Genomic DNA, 26,139 nt, shown 5'->3' with positions numbered 1-26,139 from the left:
TAGGATTTGAAGTCTTTTAGTATGTATACTCTATGTTCACAAGAAAAAAATTATGTTTTTTTTAATATAGGATAAAAAATATTTTTGATTTAAATACTTTAATTTAGAAGAATAACATCCTAACATTGCATTTAATGTGAGATAAAAAAAATATTTTAAAATAATCTTTTAAATTTTATTATTAATAATATGTATAATTCACATAAATTATTTTTTAATTTTTTTATATAAAATATTAAAATTTCATATATTTTTAAATTAATTTAGGTTAATGCACGTAAATCCGTACAACTCTACGCGTAGCTTCTTATCTAGATCAACTTCCAAATTGGATCTGATAAATATATTGTCGAGGTTTTTTTTTTTGTTTTTTTTACCACGAAACAGAAATATTCCAATCGAAAGTCATTTTGCTAAAGCACGCCTGACGGTGAGTTACAACCTCACACAAGGTATACACCTAAGCAATTTCTTGCAGCCAACGAATAAACCTCGGAACTTTCCTCTTCCTGTGGCTTCCCTAAAACCTCAGCTGAACCCAACACCGTTCATTAAATGGCCGCTAAGCCCCAAACCCATTTTAACCTCCATGATATATAAATTTTAATTATTTTTTAGCCTTTAATTTTTTTTTTTCACTTTGGTGGGTTCTTGTTTGTATGATTTTTTATCCATGGCTAGCAATGAGAATCCAGGAAGTGAATCCAATAATAATGGCGGTGCTGCTTCTTCTTCTTCGACTTCAAAAGATGGAGAAACACCCACGCAAATTCAACCTTTTAGAATGCCTACAATAGAAGAGGTTCGTGCCCAAGACGTTTGGAATAACTGTGCTGTTCGCAGTGTTGCTAGTGGAGTCATGGGTGAGGATTGATTGGTTAAATTACCTTCCTTCTTGTTTTTTCAAGACATTGAAATTAATGGGTTTTGTTTTGTTCGTGCTTTCGATAATCAGCTCTTATATGGTTATAGTGGTAATAGATGAATTGAATATCTAACAATTCTAGCCTCTGAATGAGAAATTTTAAATTTTTTTGGGTGGCTTTATGATTGATTGGGTCGAGATACTTTCGGTAGTATAGCAATTATTAGGAAATAATTGAGTTTGCACCGTAGCTTTGAATTCAACAGTGGTGATTGACACAGGAGCTCCCCTAAGTTTTCCAGTCGGCGGGGCGACTCTAGGATGAATTTTCAAGGGGCTTGGAGAACCTATTATTCTGTTACAAAAATTCATTTTTTTGCTAATGATCCAATCAAGGAACAACTGAACTGTTATAACTGGTTTCCGTAGTACGATTTTTTTATCATTTGACTCCATACCACCAAAAGGTTTAGTTGTACATTTGAGCTTGAAAGATAGCCTAATAAGGGGAAGGAATCATCCTTTTAGAAACTTCACCTTCAATAAAAGTAGAGTGTTTTCAAATCCGTGGTTTCAAGTAATATGATAATGTGTTTTGTGTAATGGAAATGTTTATTTGTAGGAGGTGGGCTGGGGTTGTTCATGGGACTGTTTCTAGGTGCATTGGATAATCCTATCATGCAAGATGAGATGACAGGAAGGCAGCAATTTATTTATACTGCGAAGCAAATGGGACGGAGGAGTTGGAGTTCTTGTAAAACATTTGCAATTATGGGCTTGGTTTTCTCAGCTGCTGAGTGTGTCACTGAGAAGGTAGTATACCAAGGAGACTTTATTAATAAAAACGTTGATTTTTATGTACCTTTGAAATTTAAAAATCCATAGGAGTTTAATTTGTTGATTGTTTTTAGGCCCGGGCAAAACATGACACCACTAATACGGTTGTTGCTGGGTGTGTCACTGGAGGTACAATGTCAGCAAAAGGTGATCTCTTACTTTGCTGCTGTTCAATGCTTTTTTCATATTAACTGCATTCAGTTTGAGATTAGTAGTCAAGATGATGGGTTAATTTATAAAACTCAGCACTTGCTTGTCGTAGAGCTTTCAAATATGTCAGCTCATGGTTCCTGATACCATCCTATCAATCCACTTCCTCCTCACAGCTTATAAAAGATGTTCCTTAAATCTCCTTTGTGCTAACTTTTTTGAATCCATGTGCTTTATCATAGCTTGCAATTCATGTGGCCAAAAGGATAAAATCACATGTCATATTAAAGTTTGATGAAATTAACCTATTTTGCATATGAAAATCCTGACTAAATTTGCCTATAGTTTCTTGTTAGTGAAACTGAACAACATCTGCGGTGAACATGCATACACTTTCAAACCAATTTCAAAGAAACAAAGGAAATTTATCTGTTAGGAAACCAGAGGGACAAGTTCAGGAAAATGTGGAAAATTTTATACCAGTGCAATAGTAGTGATGACATATTCTAGGTATTTTGACCATTCACTATGTTCATTAGGGTGGAAATGAAGGAGAGTGGATGGGGTGTATACTGTTGAGGGAGGGAAGAGGTGCTCACCTTGTTTGGTAGGATAGATGCATTCTTGAGAAAGGAACAGAAGAATACCTTCCTTCCATCAATCTTCAGTTTTCCAATCCTTCCAAATTGGAAATATTGAAAAAGAGACACGAGTGAGATGAAATTTTTTCCTGATTTTACATCATTTGGATCTTTTTGATTACCTTTTTCCCGCATTTAAACTACTAGAAGGATGGATTCGTTTTCATTCTTCACCTATCCAATGTTTCCTTATGCACCGTATTGTCCCTATACTCCCGACTAAGTAGTGTTTTAATATGGCGGTAGAAGGGCATAACCTCATGATGCGGACAACAAAAGAAGCAAGATTGGTGACTTTTTATAGACAAGGGTATCTCTGTAATTTCTCTATTTGCTGGAAATTCTGGGAAAACTTCGATGATGCACGAAAAAAGAATAAGATTTATGTGGTCTATTTCAACTATAGAATACAAGGGTGTTTTAGTAATTTTCAGATGTGGAAAATCTGAAAATTATAGTTATTTATATCTATTCATTGTTTCAAAATATGTTCCAAATATCTAAGAAAACAAGAAATTAAAAAAATATGTTTTTGATGCATTTCATCTATTCACACGTCCTTTTTGTAATTCTCAATTATTCTCTCTTGTTGATGTCTTATAAAAAAAAATCAAATTCAAAGAAATATGTTTTTGACGCGTTCGTGTTCATTTCGTATTTCTTGATTACTTTTCTTATCAAATTAACATTAATGTTGTTTTTTTTTAAAAAAAAACTAAAATGAGAAAAAAAAAAATAGGGAGCAAAATAGACAAGGGACTAAAGTGCAAAAAAAATAAGGCATCAAGATATAATGGAGTTGCTTGGGGGACCAAGTAATTAAAAAAGCTATAAAACAAGAGAAATGAGAGACCAAAACAAAATAAATTGGGTTATGTGCATTTTCCGTGTCGTGTCAAAAAAAGGTTTTTGACAGCCTTTCCCATCTCCCTCTTCATCATTTTCCAGCACCACTTCCTCCATTTTCCAGCCCTGAAACCAGCCTCCAAACCTCACCATACAACCTAAAAAACTATAGCTGTAACCCCCACGTAACAGCCTTGAAAACTCCATCCAAATCATTGCTTGGTTTCTGGATTATAATTGGAGCTACACTCCTCGATTTTAGATGTTTTTTGGCTTGATGGAAAGATAAGACATAGGCCTAAACTCTTATGATGAGTTTAAGACTCAATCCTGCTGTTTTGATGCTCAAAACATGGACGAAACAGAAAAGTCAGAATCTGTCAAGAAGTTCATTTCAGCTTAGACTTTGTTTGGGTTTTTGGCCTCTATCTAGAGTTATAGATGTCAGGAAAAAGCAAACTTAGATGTGTTGAAAAGCTTAGAAGAAGATCTAAAACTTTTGTGAGGTGTACAACTCCAAATTGTGTAGTTTCGATACTCTAAATCCAGCGGAATATTGTGGAAGAAACAACAATAGTACTACGTAGCAACAACAACAACATCAACAACAACAACACTATCTAGCACCACCCCTGACTATTCTAGCAGCTTTTCAAACCTCATCCCATTCCTTGAAGATCAATTTCAAATTCCAAAGATCTTTTGAATGACTATTTTGATTTATGTTGATTTTGATATGTATCAATGAGGTTTTTAATTGAATAATTTTCACTATCGGGTTGATATTTTTGTTTGCATTTCAGTCAAATCCTTGAAGTTGTGTCTTGCTAGTTTATGTGTATTGGTCATATCATAGTCATCTCAAACATTCTAGTATCATTTTCTTTATGTGTGAGAAGCATATTCACATTGTTATTCGATTCAAATAACATAATTTTTTTTTCTTATTCATGCATGTATATTCATATCCGATGAGTTTTGTATCTTGGTTACAAAATTCATTAAAGGTTTCAGCCTACATTAAAAGGCTGACATTCCAATATTTTCATAAATACTTCTTTTCCAAAATCATTTGTTTAATCTTCAATAAAAAAATTCAATGTTATTCACCTATAATGTTTTAGGCAAATGAACTTATAATAAGTCATACTTTGAATGTTGATTGGGAGTAGCACCTTCAACTTATAATTTAATTTTCAAAAATAAAAATCTTTTTTTAAAATGCATTAAAATTTTTAGATCAGTCATCCATCAACGATTCCTAATATAATGAACTCTTAAAGGTTGTTACTCTCAGGTGTCAATTGGAGATGACAAGGTGATTCATTAATGTGTGATGTGAATATCTTGATTTTGAATAAATTGTCTACTTGTTGTGGTTGTACATACACGAGTCATAACACAGATGTATGCTGACATTGATGAGGGGCAACCAATAAAAAACTGAAAATAACACATCGCATGAAAAATAAACCCCAAAAGGGTTATTGTCAAAACAATTTAGTCCACAAGGGATCTTCTTATTAGTAGATCCTATTCCAAATAAATATACCCATGATAGTCATTGCTTAGGTAGAACTGAGGCGTACAATCTTTCATTCATTTAACAAATATTGCGAATGAATCTTAACAAAGCATTATCCATGGATCATTTTTAAGATTTGGGTTGGGTTCTATGAGTCTAACATAAGCCCATTGGTTATTATTCATTGGCACAAATTGATAGACTATTGGTCATAGGTCATGATTAAAAGTCACCAACTGTAGACATGTCAATTCACCAAGTATTATTAAAATATTATAAATGAGAATGACAAAGATGTATCGGGCTTGTGAATGATTAGGCTTAAACCAACCACTCAAGGTTTAACTCATTACAATAGATTCACTATCACCTATATATATATATATACACACCACTAGTAGATTAGGCATGACAAACTGTTAGGAATAAAAAACAAGAGTAACAATGCAACTTATCTTAGGTGGAATGTTTTAGGATGATAGCATCTTCCCTATAGCATATCTAATCCTTTACCTTAAAACTTTGTAAACTAGTTGAGGTTTTCTATAATCATAATACTAGGCGATACTTTTTTTTTAACATAAAATCTTTTCCCCCTCTATAACAAAAAATCCTTCCTCATCCTTGAGAAAGAAGGTCATGGTTGCCGCAATATTGGGTGCGGAAAGTGTTTTATTTTATTAGTCCTAAAGTTATTAGGTTTTCCTACTCTAAAGAGGAATACTTATGTTAGGGGCTTAGCAATCCATGTCCTTGATGGAACTGGCTGCTCTCTTTCAATAAGCAGCAATTTTGCTTTGATTGCGGGACTGAATCAGAACCTTAGGCGTGACTCTTAAGAACCTTAGGTGCAACTCCTAGCATCTATCAAAATCCTTCTTCATATTCCATCACAAATCAACATTAGTACAGTTTTAACAGCCCTAAAACAGCATTTAAAAGTCAGATTTGGAACATCCCCTAGGCTGTCCTGCATCACCTCACTGTCTTTTTTTGTTGTTACATGGTTAATGAAAGGAGCTGCTTCGCCTTTTGCTGTTCCTGCTAGGAGCTTTCCTCTTTTATTCATTGATTTCGAACTTCTGTTAATTTGTTATGTTTTGATGGCTTCAGTTAATTACCCATGCAAGAGCCTGGTTGTTTTGGTCTTTGTTAGTCTCTTAGAGTGTGAACGGACTAATTAGAGTGGCCATACAGTTTTAATTTCATCATCAATTATTATCATAGTTTTGGTTTATTTTGAGTCATGCGTATTAATCAACTTAATCCTGGCAGTGTGACTACCTGCTGATAACAAACATATTTTAGGTTCAGAATTACATGTTAGAACCTTTCAATCATCTGCTTTTCATTCTCTTCAACTATTTTATGATATCCAGTGCCAGTTCCTTTTAGTTTTCTGAGATGGAGTTGGAATATCAATATATAAAAGCTTCTCTGTTTTGGCATCACCGGACTATCCAACTATGCTATCCTTGAATAAATTGAAGGCATGGATAATTAAACTGTGGAAGTTTCTGCTTGTGGATTTTGAGTTTTATTAGCTTTGGCAATGACATTCGGTGATGTTGAGAAATTATCAATCTTGCACTGACACTGTTTAGTTGTGCCCTCTACTGTTCCAGTTGCAGTTTGGTGTTGAATTATTTAGGGAAACGGTGTGAGTTTTGAGTTTTCAAGCTGCTAATTTTGCAACCATCTCTAAAATGGTCTGCCAATGGCTACTTGGCTTTAAGCTATCCACTTCTGCTCTAAAAACCAATAATGTGATTTCGCTGTGTTCTTGCCTTTTTCTGTTTAATTCATGTAGAGACTGTCGTTCCTTACCTGACCTAATGGCAGTTTGCCTTGCTCAACCTGACCTATCTTACCCTTCTGCCATGTTTTTTAGGTGGCCCGAAAGCAGCATGTGTTGGCTGTGCTGGGTTTGCTGCATTCTCAGTTTTGATAGAGAAGTTCCTAGACAGACATACTTGAGTGGACAAGTACCCGGTTCCAGTTTTGCAGACCTTAGATCATCTGGATTTGGATTAGAGAACTAGCAGTCTAGCAGCTTGCAGTGAAATTGTAGTTTTTCCTTGCATTCGTTTTCAATCGATTTTAATTTGCCCCCGCTATGAAGCGGAACGACATTGAATATACATACATGTCTCGTATAATCGTTTCATTTTTCCATTTAGCCGATGCATCACATATAGAATATCCAGTGCGATCGTATAAATTCCATATCTGCTACAGTTTCTAATAACGAGTGACTAGTGCTCACTTGTCTTGTCTAGACTTGAGAGATTATCCTTCAAGAGCATGTATTCAACTCTGTCAGTGTGTAGACTTTTGCTGGTTCAATTATGGGTGCTGTTATCTTTATAACTCTGATTTGAATTGCTAAAATTACCCTTAAAAGAAAATGTAGCAGAGGACTTGGCTTCTCTCCCTTCCAAACTATTAAGCTTTTCATTTCGGTGAAATCACAATGTTTCAAAGCGGCCACCAATATTCACGCCATCATGCATCAAGCATCAACATCAGTTCGAAGACGTAAATTAGGTCACCAATCTTCATCACAAATTGGACAAGGTGAAACATAGAATTACAAAAAAAAAAGTGTCAGTCGAAGAGTTTTTGGGAACAAAATGTGAATTCGGGGAAAAAAAAGAGATGTTGATTCAAATTAGTAGTGCTTGCTTGATTGGTCTCTGGTGTTTTCTTCTCTTATGAGTGCAGCTAGCAGCTCCTTTCAAATATCTGTGCTCTGTGTTGTCATGTCGAGTTATTACCCTCTTTTTCTTAACAAAACCAAGTTATTACTTCAAACTCTTTCTTTAATCCAATGGGATTTTGATAAAAAAACAAAAAAACTTTTTCTTTCATTGATTTAGAACTGAACAGAGCAATCTTTAAGCAAGGAATTACAATGTTACTGCTTTGTTCAATATAAAAGAAAAAAAAAACAAGGAATTTACTAGTGATGACATAAAAAAAAAAATTCTTTTTATATTTGAGTGGGGAATTTGGGAGTACCCTCCTGTTCATACTTTGCAATATATTGACTTCTCAAATGAACTAGATTATAACAGTGTAAATTAGATTTTACAAACAAACAATCAAGTAAAACACATACATCAATCACAAAAGTACAATTACAAAAAATACTAATTCTTAAACAATCCATTATATCAAGAAAATAATAGTGGTAGACAATATATTGGTAAATACGTTTTACTCAAGTTTAACAATAATTTGATAAATTAAAAAAATATTGGTAGTGATATAAGTTATGCATATTGCTAAATATGTTTTACCATCATAATCCAAGAATTTCCAAATTCTCCATACATATGCAAAGTGATGAGGCCCAGGGAGTCTAGTAGCTTAGAAATATAATTTATATATTGAATAATCGGTTAATTTTTTAGTTTTAGTAATCTGATCATTTTTTCTAGTCAAGGTGACTGATAGTTTATACCTGATAACTAGTATGTTAAGGTGGTTGGTACCTGCAAAAGGTCTTCTTTTGTAAATTTTAGAACTCTTAGATGCTTTAGTAAATATCTTCTTAAAGAGATAAAGTAAAATGATATTTTAGAGAGATAGACTTTAAAAATATATATACTAAAAATATCGAGAATAAAGAGATTGTGAACCTTGGATTTGAAGGATTTATGGTGTATTTATAACTCATGAGTCTCCTTCTATGGAGGAAAAGGGCTGGAGTGTAATTTCACTCTTGTAATATCTTGAGTTGTATTCAAATCAAAATAATATATATTGAATCAATATAAAATATTGAGGGATCTGTGTGGGGTCCTAGAAAAATTCTCAATGGAGTGTTGGGCTCGGACAAAGTGTTTGAGTCCATTAAAGGTGAAAAATAAATCCAAGCGTGTTGTCTGAACCCAAACATGTTAAAATTGAACGTGATAACTGGAGCCCATGTGGATGTTGGGGTGTTAGGCAGCATGAGCATGCCACGCCTTGCTGGGCTTGCGCCTAGCATGGGAGTGGGCTACCATGCCCAAGCCCATGTAACTTGGGCCCAAATAGTTTTCATGTTTTTAGGCATTTTGAATGTTTTTTTTTTTTTGGTATTTTAGAGGGTTTTGTGGGCATTTTAAATTTCAATTTATCACAAAGTATATTATAATTGTGAGAGTTTACCTTAAATGTCACCTTTTGTAATAATTATAATGCCGAAGAATAATCCCAAGAGAACATTTGACGTCCACAAACCTTGCTTTTTTTCTTTTACTACTAAGAATACAACAGTAAAATAGAACCAAGAAAGAATTTTCCCCTTTTCTTTCTTTCTCCCATCACGCTATCGGGTGATCAACACATGAAAGAAAGACCAACTCTCGCTAACAGTAACCATTTTCATGAAGAGAGTATTTGATACTGTCATTGTTTTTTAAAATTATTTTTTAGAAATGTATTAAAATATTATTTTTATTTTTTAAAATTTATTTTTTATATTAACATATCAAAACAATCCAAAAATAAAAATAAATAAATTTTAAACAAAAAAATAAATAAATTTTAGCTCAACTCAATTTAACCCAACAACTTTATATCAAACACCACCCAGAAAGTGGATCAAGCATGGATATTTAACCCATATAGAAGGTGTGGGTCATTCCATGCATAAGATCGGAGGTTAGAATGAAGTGTGTGTTTAGTAATACATTATATAATATTTTTTTAAAGTATTTTTTAATTAAAAATATATTAAAATAAATATTTTTTTATTTTTAATATCAACATATCAAAATCATAAAAAAATCTAAAAATATTAATATATATTTTTTAAAAGTAAAAAACAATTTGAATAGCTAGTTAAACCACATTACCAAATACATTCTAAATTAACTTAAATCAACCTAATCTTTTTTCTTTTAAAAAAATAAAAAATATTATTTTAAAATAAAAATGTTTTGAAAAATAATCCATACAAACGACTGATTAGATATATTGTGAATTCAGCAGCCAGGCCGGGTCTTAAAAAAACATTGAATCTTCGTCGGATAACATAAATGGACCGTTTTGACTAATGGCAGGGATAGCCAACAAAAACTTGTAAATTCCATCATTCTTGTCACCGAAAAAAATCTCGTGGCACTGCTCCAGCTTCACATCCAAAAACGTCGTAACTGTCTCATTTCTCTTCCTCTTCTTCGAATTAAAGCAAACAATAAAGCAGCAAATATCAAAAGCTTTCAGTGATGGTTTCTCGTCTAACAACAACCCTCTCTTTCCTCACTTACCTCTTGGTTCTCTTCATCTTCTACAACAATTCTCCCTTCAAATTCTGATAAACTCTTCCTGGCACTGTACTATGAATCTCTATGTCCATATAGCGCTAATTCCATAGTGAGTTACCTTAACAAGCTCGTTGAAGATGACGAGCTTCTCTCAATCGTTGATCTTTACCTCTCTCCTTGGGGTAATGCCAAAATCAGAGGAAACGACACCTTTGTTTGCCAGGTTCTTTTTAAAAAAACTTTTGAGCTTTTACTTCATTGACTATTATCCTATTGAAAAACCAAATCTTTTTATCAGTAAGGAATTGCTAAGCTAATAAAGTTTGTTTCTTTGATGTTTAAATCGCAGCATGGTCCATATGAATGCTTATTGAGTACAGTGGAAGCTTGTGCAATTCATCCCTGGCCTAAATTGGTTAGACTCGTTAGCTTCTTCAAGTGTGTTTTGATTTGGTTTCGAATAAGTTCATGTGATAATTAAGGTGCCCAGCATTTCTAATTGTGTGTTTCGCTTGTCTTTGTCTTAAAACTGTGATGTTTATGATGCAGGAAGACCATTTTCCTTTTGTTTATTGTGTCGAGAGATTGGTTTATGAGAGGAAGTACCCAGAATGGGAGTCTTGCTTCGAGGATTTGGGTTTGGATCCAAAGGCTGTTTCTGAGTGCTATACTGGTGGATATGGCGATGAGGTTAGTTTACTGTTAGATTTACTTTGCTTTTGTAGTCGGTTAATTCAAGTCGTGGGAGGTGATTTTCTGAAACCGTTTTCTCTACGAACTAACAAATGAAGTTTCCAAGAACAGATCTCTAAATGTGGTGATTACTCTTAGTTTACAGTAACCAACAGCTGGTGTTTTTAATAGATCATTGAAATGTACTGACTTCGTATCTGGTTGATGAAGCTGATATTGTATATTGCGTATTAACTGAAGGTGTTTTATATAGACATGATGAAGTTAAGGCTTTGATTTCATGACTGTCAGATGTTAGGAAGCTCCAATAAAGTGTTGACTGTGATTTGTTATAGATGCTGATTAGGATTAAGATTTGTTACTGATTATTTGTCTTAACTTTCTATTTTCTGGGGCACTATTAGGGAAAGACCTTTGATTGAAGCAAATGTATTAAGAAGGTAGATTTAATCTTGTGATTCTTGCTACTGTGAGTTTATCTCCTGAATTGATTTTATGTGGGTAAGGAAATCGTTTCTGTTTTCTTTACCCTGCTAGGAATATATTGCCTATAGATTATAGGCCTACTAAACCCGGAAGCTTGGATAAGAGAAGTTAAAATCATGCTCATTAGATATCAGAAGAACAGTTATACTGTTTAAAAGAAAGGATAATTAGGCTAGACAGGAAACAGACAGCGAGGCGAAAGTGAACTGGAACAGAAGTACTGAAAATGCTGTGGTGATTTTAATTGCTTTAGAACTCTTTAAAGTTTGTCTGGCAACAGCGAGGAAAGCCTGAAGCAATGCTTACTTGAATGAAATGGTCTTGAGAGAAAAGATCATGCAACTAGAAACCTATAGCTCAGGTTCTGAAATTTAAGTGTATGGTGATGATGCCATCTTTGGTGTGTTTCTCCCACTTGTTGCGTGGTTCTCTGTATTTCAGTTTGGCCCTCCACCTAAATGTTCGATGTCTTATGTTCTGCTGACTTCCTAATGTTTCTTTTCCTCGTGTTATTATGGTATTTTTTGGTGGGACAAAAATTGTGATCCATGCATAACTGATTGGATCTATACTTGGTACCTCTGTGCAGCTTGAAAAATATGCAACTGAAACAAATGCCCTTCAGCCTCCACATAAATATGTGCCATGGGTGGTGGTTGATGGGCAGCCACTTTATGAGGTTTGTTCTTTTAACTGTGACCTTAAGAAATGGTTATTGATTGTGGACTTCGTATTTTTGCCACCAGGACTTTCTGCGATTTTACATGCAATTTTGCTATTTGTGATGATCCCAACTTATGAACAATTGATGGTTGTTCACAAGTTATTTATTTCTTTCCATTTCTTTTTCTACTTTTAAAAGATTACTTGGTGCAATTCAGGAATTACTCTGTTGTTTTTTGGATTATGAAGACTTCATAACATACATCTGCAAGGCCTACAAAGGCACTGCCACACCCAAAGCTTGCAGCAAACCATCTGGTTATTCCATCCAAAGGCCAAAAGCAAAATCAATCCCTCCAGTTTGCTATAGGGATACGATTATATCAACGCTATTGGAACAAATTTAATCAGCAATATCATTGTGGATGCTGTAGAAGGAGATCAGAGCTGCTTCAGCATGGATGCATCTCAACTCCAAATACTTTCTAGTTTGATTGCTTTGCTGTCGGCACGCTATTTATGTTGTCAAGTCAGCAGTACTCAGCTAAGTGCATGTCTGAAGTTGCCACCCCCTTTTCTCGACTGAAAACAATTAATGTTGTCATTTACTACCAGATAACGTTGTTTTGTGATTGGGGGATTGGGGTTCTGTTAGATAATATGTTGTCTGTGTATATTTATCAATTCAGCAACAAGTATGTGTCTCGATGAATACTTGTAGTAGCCTGTATTGTGCTTGATAATAGGCGGTCCTGTGGTTTGTTGCAGTGATCTAATATGACACCTAATAGAGATGTACCCACTTGAGCAGAACAGTGGATAGCTGATGCTAAGAACGGTGCTGATAGACTAGATGACCTGCACGGCATACATCAGGTGGAGATGTATCCACCTGAGTGGGATGGTCCAGCGGTTTAGTTTTCATCCTCGGGATCCTATCCTCCGCTAGAAAGACTCGGTTGTCACCAGGGGCGGAGCTAGAATTATTTGTTAGAGGGGGTCATAATTAATATAATAAAATATAATATTTATTTTACTTTATTGTACATGAGTTGTAAAAAAAACATGTATAATGTAGTTTTATTCAAATAACTTATTATAAACATATAATGATCTTTGTATAAGGTAAAAGGTTCGAAGAAATACCAAATTGAGTCAAAGTAACGAAGTTAATTTCATCTTCATAATATATTCATCACTTTAATGTTGTTGGTCTTTATAAACATACAAAGTATATAAGAAACATTAGCTAAAACGAAGCATTATTTATGTTCGATAAACTTTGAAATAAAGCAAAAAATAATAAAGAACTATTCTCACTAATCAACGCGGGTTCTTTGTAAACTGAGGCGCATTGGAGTTGCTCAACCATAACTTTATCATTACACATTGGAGTTGGTTCACTAGGCTGCGAGTTATCAATATTTTTTTTGAAAAAAAATCAAATTCTTCTTATTTTGTTCATGGTTCAACCTAAAATCAAAACATATATCGTGAGAAAAAGTTGATAATTTTGGTGATTCTGCTAAAAACAAAACATAAAAAAATCAAAGTATAATCAAAACAAACCAATAAAATATATCTAATTAATTAAAAAAAAGCACTATAACAAGAATTCAAAAAACAATTGGTAAAATTAGCAGATCTAAGAAAACAATGAAGCAAAAATGGTAGAATTATAAAAAAAAACCTCATCAAATTATTAACAAACATCTCAAAACAAAATAAAAATAGATTTTAAATTTAAGTGACCTTGTTTTGTTTGATGAAAAATAAATTAATTGATGGCTATGCTTCAATCTTTCCGTTGAAAAATTTTACTTATGATTTATATTTATATTTTTGTTTTTGACCGGTTGCAGAATTTATTGCGCAAAATAATAATTTTATATTTATAGGATTTATATTAGGGCTACGTAAATTAATTTTAAAAAAATCAAATTGAAAAATCACACTTAATTACAGTAAAAAAACTCATTTTTGTAGAATAAAAAACCTCCTACACACTTAATTACCTAATATATATATATATGGCGGAATATTTTAGGAGGAGCCCGGGCCCTGCTTGCCTTCCCTTCATTCCGCCCCTGGTTGTCACTGTTATGGAGGATAGATTAATTTAAAACTGAGAACCTTTGTCTGGGTGTCCTATCACACCTCAATCATGCTAGAGCTAAATTTTACCTGAAGCAATTATCAACTAAACTATTTAATCTCCTAGAATATTAGCTAGGTTTTAAAAATGAGGGAAGCAATGACAGCGATTTCAGGAATACATGTGGGCAAATGTCTAAAAAGGGATGAACAATTGGAATCACAAAAAGGCTACCGAGTACTAAAATGAATATTCTGAGTAATTTAAGGAACGCAATTCTTTCCCGCACCATATAAGTCCTCTCTTAGAGGGGCCCAAATTTAAGGTGGGCCCCGTTATTTTTTATTTCATCAATATATATTTTTTTTGGTAACACGGTAAAGGCTAGTCGATATGTCCGAGTGGTTAAGGAGACAGACTCGAAATCTGTTGGGCTATGCCTGCGCAGGTTCGAATCCTGCTGTCGACGATTTTTTAGCTTTTAATTAATCATTCTATTTCGTTATCACTCCGGCTATTGTTTGATATTTGATTGGTTTTTAAATTTTTTATTTAAAAAAATATTAAAATAATTTTTTTATATTTTTTACATTAATACAAAAAAACGATAAAAACACAAAAAAAAATTATATTTTTAAAAAATCACGTGTGATGTAAGTAAACAAAACACCCTAAGTTTTTTAATTTACAAATGACAAATATTATCTTTTATAGATAAATAAATATTTTATATTAATTGTTTGAGCCAACCCTTCTTAAAAAACAGCGATATTAAGTGCTTAACAACTAGATCACTGACTAATTATTGATCTCAATAATTTATTTATTTAATATTGTAATACCTGTGATTACAAGACATTTGTTCAATTTAATGCTCAGTTTATTTATTGTTTATTTATTTATAAGAGATAATATGATATATATATATATATATATATATATATATATATAGATATATATATATATTGCATGATAATTAACATGTTTTAAATTTGACAAAGTACGAATAAAAAATATAATCATCTTGGAACAACAATATTTGACTTTCAATTAAAAAAATAATTATGTTCTTATTATAATTACCACGTCTATTTTTTACTGAGGTATACAAATAAAGCATTGTTTTTTTTAACTAAATTATAAGAAAAGATATTATCATCAATAATTATATAATTTAATATATAATTATAGAATATAATTACATTTTATATATATTCTTATATTCTTACTATAATTAATATTCTTATATTTTATCATCAAATATAAGAAAAGATATTTATTGCAAAATATATCATATATATTACATTTAATAAATAAATAAAGCATTGAGATCAATAATAGGGTACAGCAATTGTTATTTTATTGCTAAAAGTTAAGGGGTCGACGACAACAATTGCCATCGATATTGTATGTAGTTTTAAACTGGAATAAAGCTAGACTCATCAACAGAAAAGGCTTGGCTTTTATGAAATCAAAATTATCCGTGCGATTACAAATTATATTATCATAGTTGCTAACACGTTGGAAATACCTGAATCGATAATTTTTTAAAAATAAAAAAAATTTTATTTTAATATATTTTTAAATAAAAAATACTTTAAATCATTACATTAAATTCCAAACACACTCGAAAAAATAATATTAACGGTGGAGGCTGTGGAGCCACTCCAATAAAAGTTCAACAGTCCTTTCCCGGCAAGGCAGACCGCTCAAAGGGTACTCTCATATGGACATGGTCCCACCCAAGCCTATCAATACAGAGATTTTCATGTCCCCCAGTGGATTCACATTTGGATCTTAACTCTCTCAAGTCTCTAGCACGAGCCAGAAGAGGTGAAGGCAATTTCGAAGTTGGAAAATGATAGGTGGCGGTGGCTGTGGCTGTGGCTGTGGCTGTGGGCTAATATTCTTTCGGAGGAAGGGTTTCGATACGAAAGTGAGAGGAGAAGAAGACCACCAGGCACCGTCTGTCAGTAAATTTTACCATCCAGTTATCATGTCGGCGACCAAAACTACAGATTGTCAAACTATACAGGACCCACCATATTGCGACATATCAAAGAGAGAAAAAACAGTGATGTCCGGGCATTGTTCTTCTCCCTCGGCCCTCTGTTTTTACCAAAACCACCTTGTCTCTCCACTTCTGGGGGCCACCGACTATTTCTTACTCTCTACTCTCTAGCCAGTGAAAAACCCTAGCCAATCGATTTCTGAGATTTAAAGAGTTCATGGCAAAAAGAAAAACAATTCGAACTGCAGGTTGCACTGCTCGGAGCTAAACAATTCAAAGAGCTAGGTTGCACTGCTCGCAGCTTATACGTAAGAGTTCCATACTGCTTGCTTCTCCTTTGAGATTTTATAGCATAGAAATACGCCATGGACAACGAGTCTTAATGATCAGTCCTTTCATCTCTTTACTGTATAAAAAATCATATCAAGAGAAGCAATTTTAATTGAAATCATTTAAATATCAGAGTTAATGTGTGTGATATGTGGATTGCATTGACTAGTTTTTTATATTATTAACATGATTAAATCCTATAAATAAATAAATAAAAGTATCGTAAATTAATGAAGAGCGCAAAAAAAAGAAAAAGATAATAAATATAAATTCAACAAATCCAAAAAAGAAGAAGAAATAAATATATTAATGGTTAAAAAATTGGGTTTTTTTTCCTACATTGCATGCGGACTATTTGAGTAATTAAGGATATAACATATACGGTCATCATAATTAAATCTTACCAAAAAGAGATGAAAATACCATCAGGAAAAAGAGCACACAAAAACATGAAATAATAAATTTGAATTTAACAAATTAAAAAAATATTAACTGACAATAATTTGTGGGTTGCGAGATCAATAAAATAAAATATTATTAAATTTTCAGCATATATTATTTCCTTATTTTTTTGACAAACGTTGTATTGTTTTCAAAATATTGTTTGTTGTATTTTTAAGAAAATATAATTTTCTAAAACAATAAAAAAATATATAACACAAGCCCCGCGTAACAACAGGACATCGGTATTGTATAAATTAAATGCATGAATTGTAAAATTTCGAGGCTATATCGCATTATGTTTCAACTTGTGCTTTAAAAATGTCTTTATCATTAAATTATTGGACATTTATATTTGTGATTTTTTTGGTTTTTTGTTTGATTTATCTTGAATACAAGATAATCAAGTTAATTATAATTAATTAACTCGGTTTTGTGTAATATTTCTTTATTTAAATTTAGTGAGCATTTTACCATATTATCTTGTTAGCTGTAAACCTTTAATATATATATTAAAAAAATTAAGTTTTTTTAACTTTAAATTATTATTATTATTGTATTTTATATAGTTTTGATATGCTAATATAAAAATAAATTTAAAATAATTATATTTTAATATATTTCTACATAAAAAAAACTTTTAAAAAAATCTCTACCCACAGTTATTCACCATCGATTTATTTATTTTAAATGCAGGAAACAAGCAGAGAAATTAAACGACACTGTCGTTGTTTTTGTTTACAAACGTAAACTGTTTTTTGTCTGTTCGGTATCTTCGCATTATATTGGTGGTTTGGGATTTTTCATTTTCTACGTTTAGGTTAAAATATTTATTTTATTTTTAATTAATTAGTAGTTGTCACTGTGCATAAGTTTTGAGAGATTAAATAGATTAAATAAAAACTGAGGAGATAAATTAAAAGTGTGGCAGTGTACGTACGTAATACCATGTGTTTAATTAAAAAAGAAAAAAAGTTATCAGTAAAACATTGTCGCCATATATACTTTTTACTAACAGTGAAATGACATTTACGCTCCTAGATAAAAAAAAACTTAAGAAACTTGTATTTAGGGGTAATATTGTTTTTTTTTTTTTAATTTATTAGTTATTATAAAATTAATTGGGACAAATTGGTCATGATATTTTTTTAATCAAGAGTAAAATAACTATTTTGTCCTTAAAGCAAAAAAACAATGTTAAGCATATGTTATCAGCTGGATATGAACTCTTTTGTCTTTCAAAGTAAACGTGCACAGATGAAATTCTTTATTTTTTTTTATTTTTTAAATAGTTAAATTACAAAATTATCCATGAATTAAAAAAAATAAGGCTGGTTTCAAGAGTGTTTAAGTCTTTTCATTCTATTTTTTTTTTCATTTTTTGCATTTGATTAGGGGTTATTTGGTAATTTTAAGTAATTAAATATTATTTTTTAAAAACAATTGACGTGTCAGTGCGTGACAACTCTCGCATTATTTGGGCAGCTCGTGCAGGCCATACAATTGCCAAAATCCTTTATTTGCAGCGGAGAATCATCTTTTTCTAACAATGTGGCTTGTGCTCGCGGCGAAAGTCAATTTGAACTATGATGAATTTTTTTTCTTTCCTTTTTTTTTCTCTTCCATGTCTTTGAAATTCATATCAACTCTATTAAAAAATAATTGTATCTTTCAATTTGTAATTTTATCTATTTTGGTTCTTATTCTCTTAATCACTATTTATTTTGCTTTTGAAGCTTTTTAAAGTTTAGGTTTATTTTTTTCAATTTCATCCTTGGATATTTTATTCCATTTGATTTTTATTTTCACTTGGTCCTCCTAATTTTAATTGCTCTTCTATGTTTTATATATTTTTCTTGATTTTTTTTTCAATTTTTTTCTCTTGCTATTTTATTGCATTTGTTTTTTCAATCCAATTTTGATCCTCATTCTTTTGATTATATTTTCTTATCCTTTTCTTGATTTATCTTTTTTTTTTGTCCCTCGATATTTTATTTCATTTTTTTATCCAATTTTGGTCCTCATTCTTTCAATTATGTTTTTTTATTCTCTTAATTTATTTTATTTTTCAATTAGCCCCTAATTATTTTCTTTCACTTTGTTTTTATACCATATTTGGTCCATATTGTTTAATTTTTAAAATTTTCTACGGTTAGATATTCTACTTTGTTATTTTTTTATGATTGTCTTCCTATTGAGTAATCCTTATCTCATGACCTAACCCAATTAAGTTTGACTCTTTTTGTGGGTTGTTTATTAAAAGTTAATTTTTTTTCAAATTCATCATTTAACATTTGATTATTAGGCCATTGACTTCATTGTTTGTTCTACTTTTTTTTTTGTTAAGTTATCTTGATCTCATATCTCAAGTAACAGGTTAGTCGAGTTAACTCAAGTTAACTCAGATTCTTTTTCCTAGATTTTTTATGAGGTTGATTTTTTTAAAAAATTTCATTATTTAGCATTAAATTACTAACTCTTGAGCTTTATGATTTTTTTAGTTTTCTTTTAGTTGGGTTATCGTGAGAGCAAGTTAGTCAAGTTAGTTAGGGTTAGATTGACCTTTCTTTTTCAATATTTTTTTTATTTAAATTTGGTTTTTTTTCTAGGTCTTTATTTGGAAGTTCTTTTTTTTTATCTTGATCTCATATCGTGGGTGACGGGTTAGTCGAGTTAAGTCGGGTTGACTCAGGTTTTTTTCCCTTGACCTTTTTTTATGACATTGATTGTTTTTTCAATTTTTACATTTGGCATTAAATTATTGTTCCTTGACCTTTTTCATTTTTAGCTTTTTTTTTATTAGGCTATCCTGAGATAGAGTAAATTAATAAAGTTAATTCGAATTAGCTCGAGTTTTTTTTTTATTATTATTGAACTTGGGCTTTTACTGGGCTCTTCTTTTGAATTTTTTTTTAATCTCAATCTCAGATCATGAAGCATGGGTTAGTTAAGTGGATAGGGTTGATTCAAGTTTTTTTTTCAATATTATATTTATTTTTTAATTTTTAATATTTGGTTATTAGAACTTGAATTTTTAATTTATTTTTATATAATTATTTTAATTTCATATCCTAAATCGTGTATTGGTAAAATTAACTTGAAATTACTAGAATTATCGCCATCCGGCCACATATCTAATTTTATCTTCGAGAATGAGATTTCACCAAATAACAGATAATAACTTAAGCTAACAGCCAGTCGCCTGCTTGAGCTTGGGCCACATTTTTATTTTTTTTATGTCTCCATTTCTTTTATTTTCTATTATAAATTCCTAATTGGAACATGCAAGTTCCAAATTATTATTATTATTATTATTAATAAATGATAGTTTTTTTTTTAAGTTGCAATTATTTTGTTTAGCTGATACAGATTTTTTATCACTTGTAAATTTCTTTGATATTATATTTTTTTAATTGTTTTTTTTATTCTTTAGTATTTGATTATTATAACTTGAACTTTATAATTTTTTTTTATATGATTATTTAAATTTTATATCCCAAATCGCATATCGGTAAAATTAACTTGAATTTGCTTGCCATCGGGCCAGATATCTAATTTTATCTTCGAGAATGAGACTTCACCAAATAACAGATAAAATCTTAAGCTAACAGCCAGTCCCCTTCTTGAGCTTGGGCCACATTTTTATTTTTTTATGTCTCCATTTCTTTTATTTTCTAATATAAATGCCTAATTGGAACATGCAAGTTCCAAACTATTATTATTATTATTATTAAATGATAGTCTATTTTTTAAGTTGCAATTATTTTGTTTAGCTGATACAGATTTTTTATCACTTGTAAATTTCTTGGTTTTTTTTCATTGAAAACTAACCACCGGCTATAGAGTGAAAGGTAAAAACGTCTCACTTGTACTTTCTTATTCTTGATTCAATTAAGCAACATTTCGCATTGAACTTTTATATAGATTTAGTGAATAAATCAGCACATCACAAAATTTTGAATTGTATAATAATCAAATATTAAAGAATTAAAAGCGTAACTCGACTAATCCCACGGGCCCTGAAGTTAACGACCATGTAAGCCTTCAATGACCATCATATGAGCAATCACAGGGCTCGAACCTGAGACCATAAGGGAAGCAAACCTCTTGGTCCCAAACTTTTACCACTGGGCCACCATCTAGATGGTTAAGCTTCTCACATTTTCTTTTGACATGAAAGCGATAACTGATCCAAGCTATTAGCGTTATATGGTCATTACTGGGCACATGACATTCCAAGTATGAAAGAATTTTTTTTATTTCACTGTATTGTGTATTTTTAAGGATATAAACTTATCTCATGTTCAGCTACGAACTGAGTGTAATTTATCGTGAATCTGGTAAGATATTAGATTTAATATAATTAAATTCAGTTATAAGTTGAATCTAAATTATCTTAAATCTGATAATTTATTAAATCTCATTGTACCTATAACATTAAATTTTTAAATTTTTATGTTTTATATAAAAAGGTGGACACCGGGCCTAATTGCAACACTACTTGGAAAGAGCACGTTGGTGCCACGACGGGCCACCAGTAGTGCGGTTCGAAAATGGTTGATTCCTCTTTTTTGGATAGTCCAACTATCTATTTCCGACCAAATTTCCAAGGTGGATCCAGCACACTACTCCATCGATGCCTTCGTTGCTCGGTATATTTCTCTCAGCATCCCATGCATCATGTCATTTGCACTCTATAGATATGGGAACTAGACAGGCTTTAAACTAGAACGGAAATTGTAAATGTTGTTTTTAAACAGTCTCTGTGGCTGTATCGCAGACATTGCTAAAAAAGCAATCCCAATATCACCAAATGACCATCGCGTTTATGATATTCTATCGTGCTAGCATGTTTAGAAATATAATTACGGTTGTTTTTTAAAGTATTTTTTATTTATAAATATATTAAAATGATATTTTTTTTTATTTTTTAAAAATTATTTTTAATGTATCAAAATAATCTAAAAATATTAAAAAAATATTAATTTAATATAAAAAAATAAAAACATTTTAATTTTTTTAAAAAATACTTTTAAAAACAAACATGCCATCGAAGTGCAGGAAAGAAGGTCTGGACCCTCAGAAAATTGGGCTCCGAACATCCACACGTGTGACGACCTGTATATTACTCTCAAACCAAAATCAACCACTACTGTAAATACATGGTGCATCGCCTCATGGGCGACTGCTTTGTCCATTATTTTCGTGCCTCTGAGTAGAGGGCACGTGGTGCCTCCTTTGGATGCAAATATTAAGTAATAATATATTCCTCACAGCAATGCATACGTCAATATTAACACTGGCTGTGGAGTGAGACAAGACTAGTCGTCGATATAAGGTGTTTTTGCCTTAGCAAATCCACCCCCTCCCAAGCCCTCACCTCCCCTGCTCCTCTATTACTCCTTAAATGAGGTACTCCTTAGGCCCCAACGACAACCATAAATGCTAGTGTTACGACAAAAAAAAAAAAAAAAAGTCTCCTAACATTTTGCTCCTTTTTGCACCTAACTTCCCCGTTAGGCCATAACCCTCCTCCTTACGGAGTATGAACCGTTCTAACTAGATCCAAAGATGACCACATAAAGGGATTTAGCGTCCGGTTCGTATCGGATTGTGATATTCTCGGGTTGGAGGAAACATTTTCTATACGAGGAGAACGGCATTGATGAATTAATTACACTTTCTTTGAACTTTGTCCCCGGGAATCCACAGCAGCGATGAAATTAATATACAGATCAGTACTGTCCTCTTTTTTTTGTAGTTATTTGTCTTGGCAGGAATAATTATGGATCAAACTAGAAGAAGAAGCGATGTGTTAAAGCAGGGACAGATCTATCTTATGACTTCTTAAGGACTCGATCGCTTCGGTTGAAGTTACAGAGCAACAGAAAGAAAAAAATAAAGTATATATTGTAATCAAAATGATTTGATTCTACAAAAAAGACAGAAAGAGGAGGAAAAGTTCTGCTGCTATATCAAAAACGATTTGGAATATATTAAGATTTAAAAGCTAATAGTAATAGTAACAATAAAAGAAAATGAAAACCAGGAAAGGAAGAATAATACAGGAAAAAACAGTATATTATACTAGATTTCCAAATTATTTAAGAATTTGAGAACATCAAGAGTAGAGAAATACGTGCTGCATCATTTTAATATCGGATAGGGGAAGAAATGGGGTTTGTTTGCGGGTCTGTGGTAATAATTAACAAAATATATAGAATACCATATGGTATATATAGTAAGATATGCATTAATTAATGATATAACAATGAAATGGAAACTAAAGGTTGGCTCCTGGTCATTTTCACACTGAGGTAGTAGTGGTTACCAAAATAAAATAAGAGCAGTAATCACAAGGACTACTCTTATTCCATTTCATTGATAAATGCTTGTAGCTTTAGCCTATTATCTTTTTTTGGTGTAGCTGTGGTTATCATAGGAAAGAGATGTTGTTTACATCGGGATCCGGAGAAGGATAGAAACGAGCACTCCCTTGAAAGCCCGGAACCAGAGACCTTAAAAATCTCTGGAAAAAAATCTAAGATCAAGATGGATAGCTAGATAGCATAGTGAAGAAAGCACCTGAAACTGTAAGTACAAAATGGGGTGTAAATTAGTAGTGCACGTGCGCATCACCATAGAAACATTACCCCATGGTGGGGAGCCCGAGCCTGGATCATGAAGCCACAGTGGTTGCTAGGGAATTAAAAGATTGGGTAAAAACTGATGTTGTCCTTCTTGCCAACATGCCCACAACCTCCCGAAATTCGAGTAGTTTGATGCTAGCTAGAAACAAATCACAAAAAACAGTGCAGCTATACAAAACAAAGAAAATAAGATAGGAACAAAGAATCTATACCAGGTAATTATATTAATATTAACCAATAGCAATCAGTAGAGTAATCAAATTGTTTAAGCAGACTAGTTTAATTAAGATATAATGGTCAATCTTATCAGCAAGTGGGGAAGTAGGGAGAGATAATTATGATCTTAGTAAGCAATAAGATACCATGGAATTCTTTCTCTTGCATTTTCTTCCTCGCAATAAATTTCTTATTAACAGGTCAAAACAAGAAAGAACCTCGAACTGAAATAGAAACTGAAACTGAAATAACGCGGTCGTAATTAAGACATATTAATTGGTCTGTTTCCTAGAGAGTAGATAGTACAAGTGAGTTAGACTAGCTAGCTAGGTAGGTACTTTTGGTTCCAGAAAAACAAGGGTTTTAGGCCTCTTCGTTCTTGCTGAACGCTACCTTTCTTTCTTCAAATATGGCCAAGAAGGAGAATAGAAATATGGTCACACTAAGGATTTATACTTCTCAACCAACCTCATTCTCTATGTTGTAGCAAATTTTCAAATAATTGAATTATTGATCAGTCACTATAATAATCTCACAAGTAAATACTACAATGCTGAGATAGTTTAGTACTAGCTATAGCTACCATTGAAGAAGCAGCATAGGAAGAAGAACCGATTTTTTTAAACTAGATTTCTAGCTATATTTTGCTCAATGGCTCGACAGTCGACCCGTTTATAAAATCGTCAGAGATCATATATATCTCTTAATAATCACAATTAAGATAGGACATTGAAATTAGAAGAGAGAAAAAATTACACTATACGGTAGTTGTAGCAGCAGCCGCAGCAGCACTTGTAGCGGCGGCACTACTATCACCACCACCACCACTTTCTTCTCCACCGCCACTATTAGAGCCACCAGCAGCTGCCTTCACCGACACACTCGCTACGGAAACAGCAACATTAGGCCTTTTTCGCTTCTTCTTCTTCTCATAAGGAATCCCTCTGGCTTTAGCTTGACCTTCTCGAACTTCCCTCAAATAAATCCTAACAGCTCTAGCCCCAAAAGGGTTTGATTCTGGCAGTCCACCGTTTTCTTCATAAGCAGCTCTAAGCCGTCCGATTAGCGCATCAAGACTACCCCAAGCCTGCTTTAGTGGACAAGAACAAGGTGCTGGCGGGTTCGGGTGCCCAAAATAAGGACAACCCGTTATGTGGACTTTAGTCTTACCAAATGGATCCAAGTATTTCAAGAACTCAATCACATGTGCACCACTGCAACGAGCTAGGGTTAAAGGTGGCTTGTGGTTCTTTATGTACTGTAAGAAAGTGTTCCAGTCTCTCCTCTTCTGTGACTCGTATCTACTTGGTGGTGCTGGCGGTGATGATCCCTCCGGTTGCTGTTGTGGCTGCGATGCTGAAGACGATCCTGCTGTTGCTGCTGATGGACAAGGTTCTCCACTATTCGGGCCGGGTGCAGTGGCTCCTCCAGATGTCGAGTCCATGAGAGTGATGATTGGTAGTATTTTTGCCAATTATTTGACCGAGTAATCAGAAGGGTTCTTACCTTGAAAACTTCCTACGGCACGGTTTTTTATTGGGCTGATAAGAGTGTAGTAGCGATAGTAGTACAAATTGGTGTTACGTTTCTTGTCAAAAAGAGAGGGCGGTGCTGAGTTATTGTTATTGTATGAGTTTGTGAATATCTTTTCATGGGAAATAGATTGCGTGCTGAGTTTCTTTATTCGTGAGAATGAGAGGGTTTTCAGGAGGAAGAAAGGAGAGAGAAGAGAGAGAGTTTGTGTTTGATGATGGGACGTAAAAAGAGATGAACAAATGAATGAGACTCTTCTTACTTAGGGAGATATAGAGTAGAAATAGATAGAGAGAGAGAATAAAAATAAAAATAAAAATAAGTTCAAAAAAGAAAGAAAGGAAATACTGTACGAGAAAAATAAAAAGAGAATAAATAAGTATAGAGATTAGAGAGAGTTATGGAGCTATGGTGGTGGTCTTTTGAGGATTTTATTCACAATTTCACATGGTGGCCCCAATAGACAAGACATGTTTACTATTCGCCACGGCGGCCCCTCCACCCTCCCTCCCTCCCTCCTTCCTTTCTCTCTCTCTCTCTCTCTACTAGAAGTATTTCAATTCTTTTAAACTAAATATATACCACGACTCACGTGCTAATCAGGTGCGTGGAGCTTACATGTACACCGACGGACCCACAAAGCAACGTGACTGAAGGGGACTAAACTAGAAGAGAGAGCGTGGTGGCCACTGTAGCTGTAAGGAGCGTTGATTCGGTTGTTGTAAGGTAGTGGTGGATCGGATGGGGCAATTAATGAGGTCTCATGAAGGTCAGGCGAATATTTCTGGAGGCCAAGGCAGTGTTATAGCACTGGTCACGGTGGAATGTAGACGACTGCTGCATTGGATTTTGTATACTGTTTTGTTTCCTCCACCTCAAAATGGAATTCTTGCTTCGAT

At 32.9% G+C, this 26,139-nt stretch overlaps 3 protein-coding genes and 1 non-coding gene across 5 annotated transcripts; 3 read left to right on the top strand and 1 right to left on the bottom strand.

Moving 5' to 3' along the window:
- The first annotated feature begins 383 nt into the window (after positions 1-383).
- On the top strand, positions 384-7,234 carry LOC18095134 (mitochondrial import inner membrane translocase subunit TIM22-4). Of its 2 annotated transcripts, none has more exons than XM_024600484.2 (4): positions 384-863; positions 1,488-1,678; positions 1,777-1,849; positions 2,392-6,315. In XM_024600484.2, exons 1-4 carry the CDS (start codon positions 674-676, stop codon positions 2,400-2,402), a joined length of 465 nt encoding a protein of 154 aa, XP_024456252.1. In that variant the 5' UTR covers positions 384-673; the 3' UTR covers positions 2,403-6,315. The 2 variants fall into 2 exon arrangements, with proteins under 2 accessions (XP_024456252.1, XP_024456246.1); XM_024600478.2 differs by lacking the exon at positions 2,392-6,315 and adding an exon at positions 6,756-7,234 and having other exon boundaries at positions 387-863.
- A 2,865-nt stretch (positions 7,235-10,099) lies between these two features.
- On the top strand, positions 10,100-12,777 carry LOC7496799 (gamma-interferon-responsive lysosomal thiol protein; the record flags this gene model as incomplete). Its single annotated transcript, XM_024583574.2, has 5 exons — positions 10,100-10,345; positions 10,472-10,537; positions 10,672-10,812; positions 11,891-11,980; positions 12,183-12,777. Coding segments are annotated over 5 exons (732 nt in total), but the record flags the coding sequence as incomplete, so codon positions are not given.
- Positions 12,778-14,446: 1,669 nt separating this feature from the next.
- On the top strand, positions 14,447-14,528 carry TRNAS-CGA (transfer RNA serine (anticodon CGA)). Its single transcript has one exon. It is a non-coding gene; the product is annotated as a tRNA-Ser (tRNA).
- A 9,678-nt stretch (positions 14,529-24,206) lies between these two features.
- LOC7496798 (protein LIGHT-DEPENDENT SHORT HYPOCOTYLS 6) lies at positions 24,207-25,588 on the bottom strand. Its single transcript, XM_024609091.2, has one exon. It carries the CDS (start codon positions 25,149-25,151, stop codon positions 24,465-24,467), a length of 687 nt encoding a protein of 228 aa, XP_024464859.2. The 5' UTR covers positions 25,152-25,588; the 3' UTR covers positions 24,207-24,464.
- Between the last annotated feature and the right edge of the window lie 551 nt (positions 25,589-26,139).

The sequence above is a fragment of the Populus trichocarpa genome, chromosome 1 (genome assembly GCF_000002775.5).
Source record: "Populus trichocarpa isolate Nisqually-1 chromosome 1, P.trichocarpa_v4.1, whole genome shotgun sequence".
In the NCBI taxonomy this organism is placed as follows: Eukaryota; Viridiplantae; Streptophyta; class Magnoliopsida; order Malpighiales; family Salicaceae; genus Populus; species Populus trichocarpa.
The sequence above is the reverse complement of the archived record's forward strand: the minus strand, read 5'-3'. Positions and strand labels throughout refer to the sequence as shown.

Coding starts and splice junctions, on each gene's coding strand:
- LOC18095134 (XM_024600478.2), top strand. CDS start 674: ATGGCTAGCAATGAGAATCCAGGAAGTGAATCCAATAATAATGGCGGT. Junction 864..1,487: donor TGTTGCTAGTGGAGTCATGG/GTGAGGATTGAT, acceptor GTTTATTTGTAG/GAGGTGGGCTGGGGTTGTTC. Junction 1,850..6,755: donor AGGTACAATGTCAGCAAAAG/GTGATCTCTTAC, acceptor CATGTTTTTTAG/GTGGCCCGAAAGCAGCATGT.
- LOC7496798 (XM_024609091.2), bottom strand. CDS start 25,151: ATGGACTCGACATCTGGAGGAGCCACTGCACCCGGCCCGAATAGTGGA.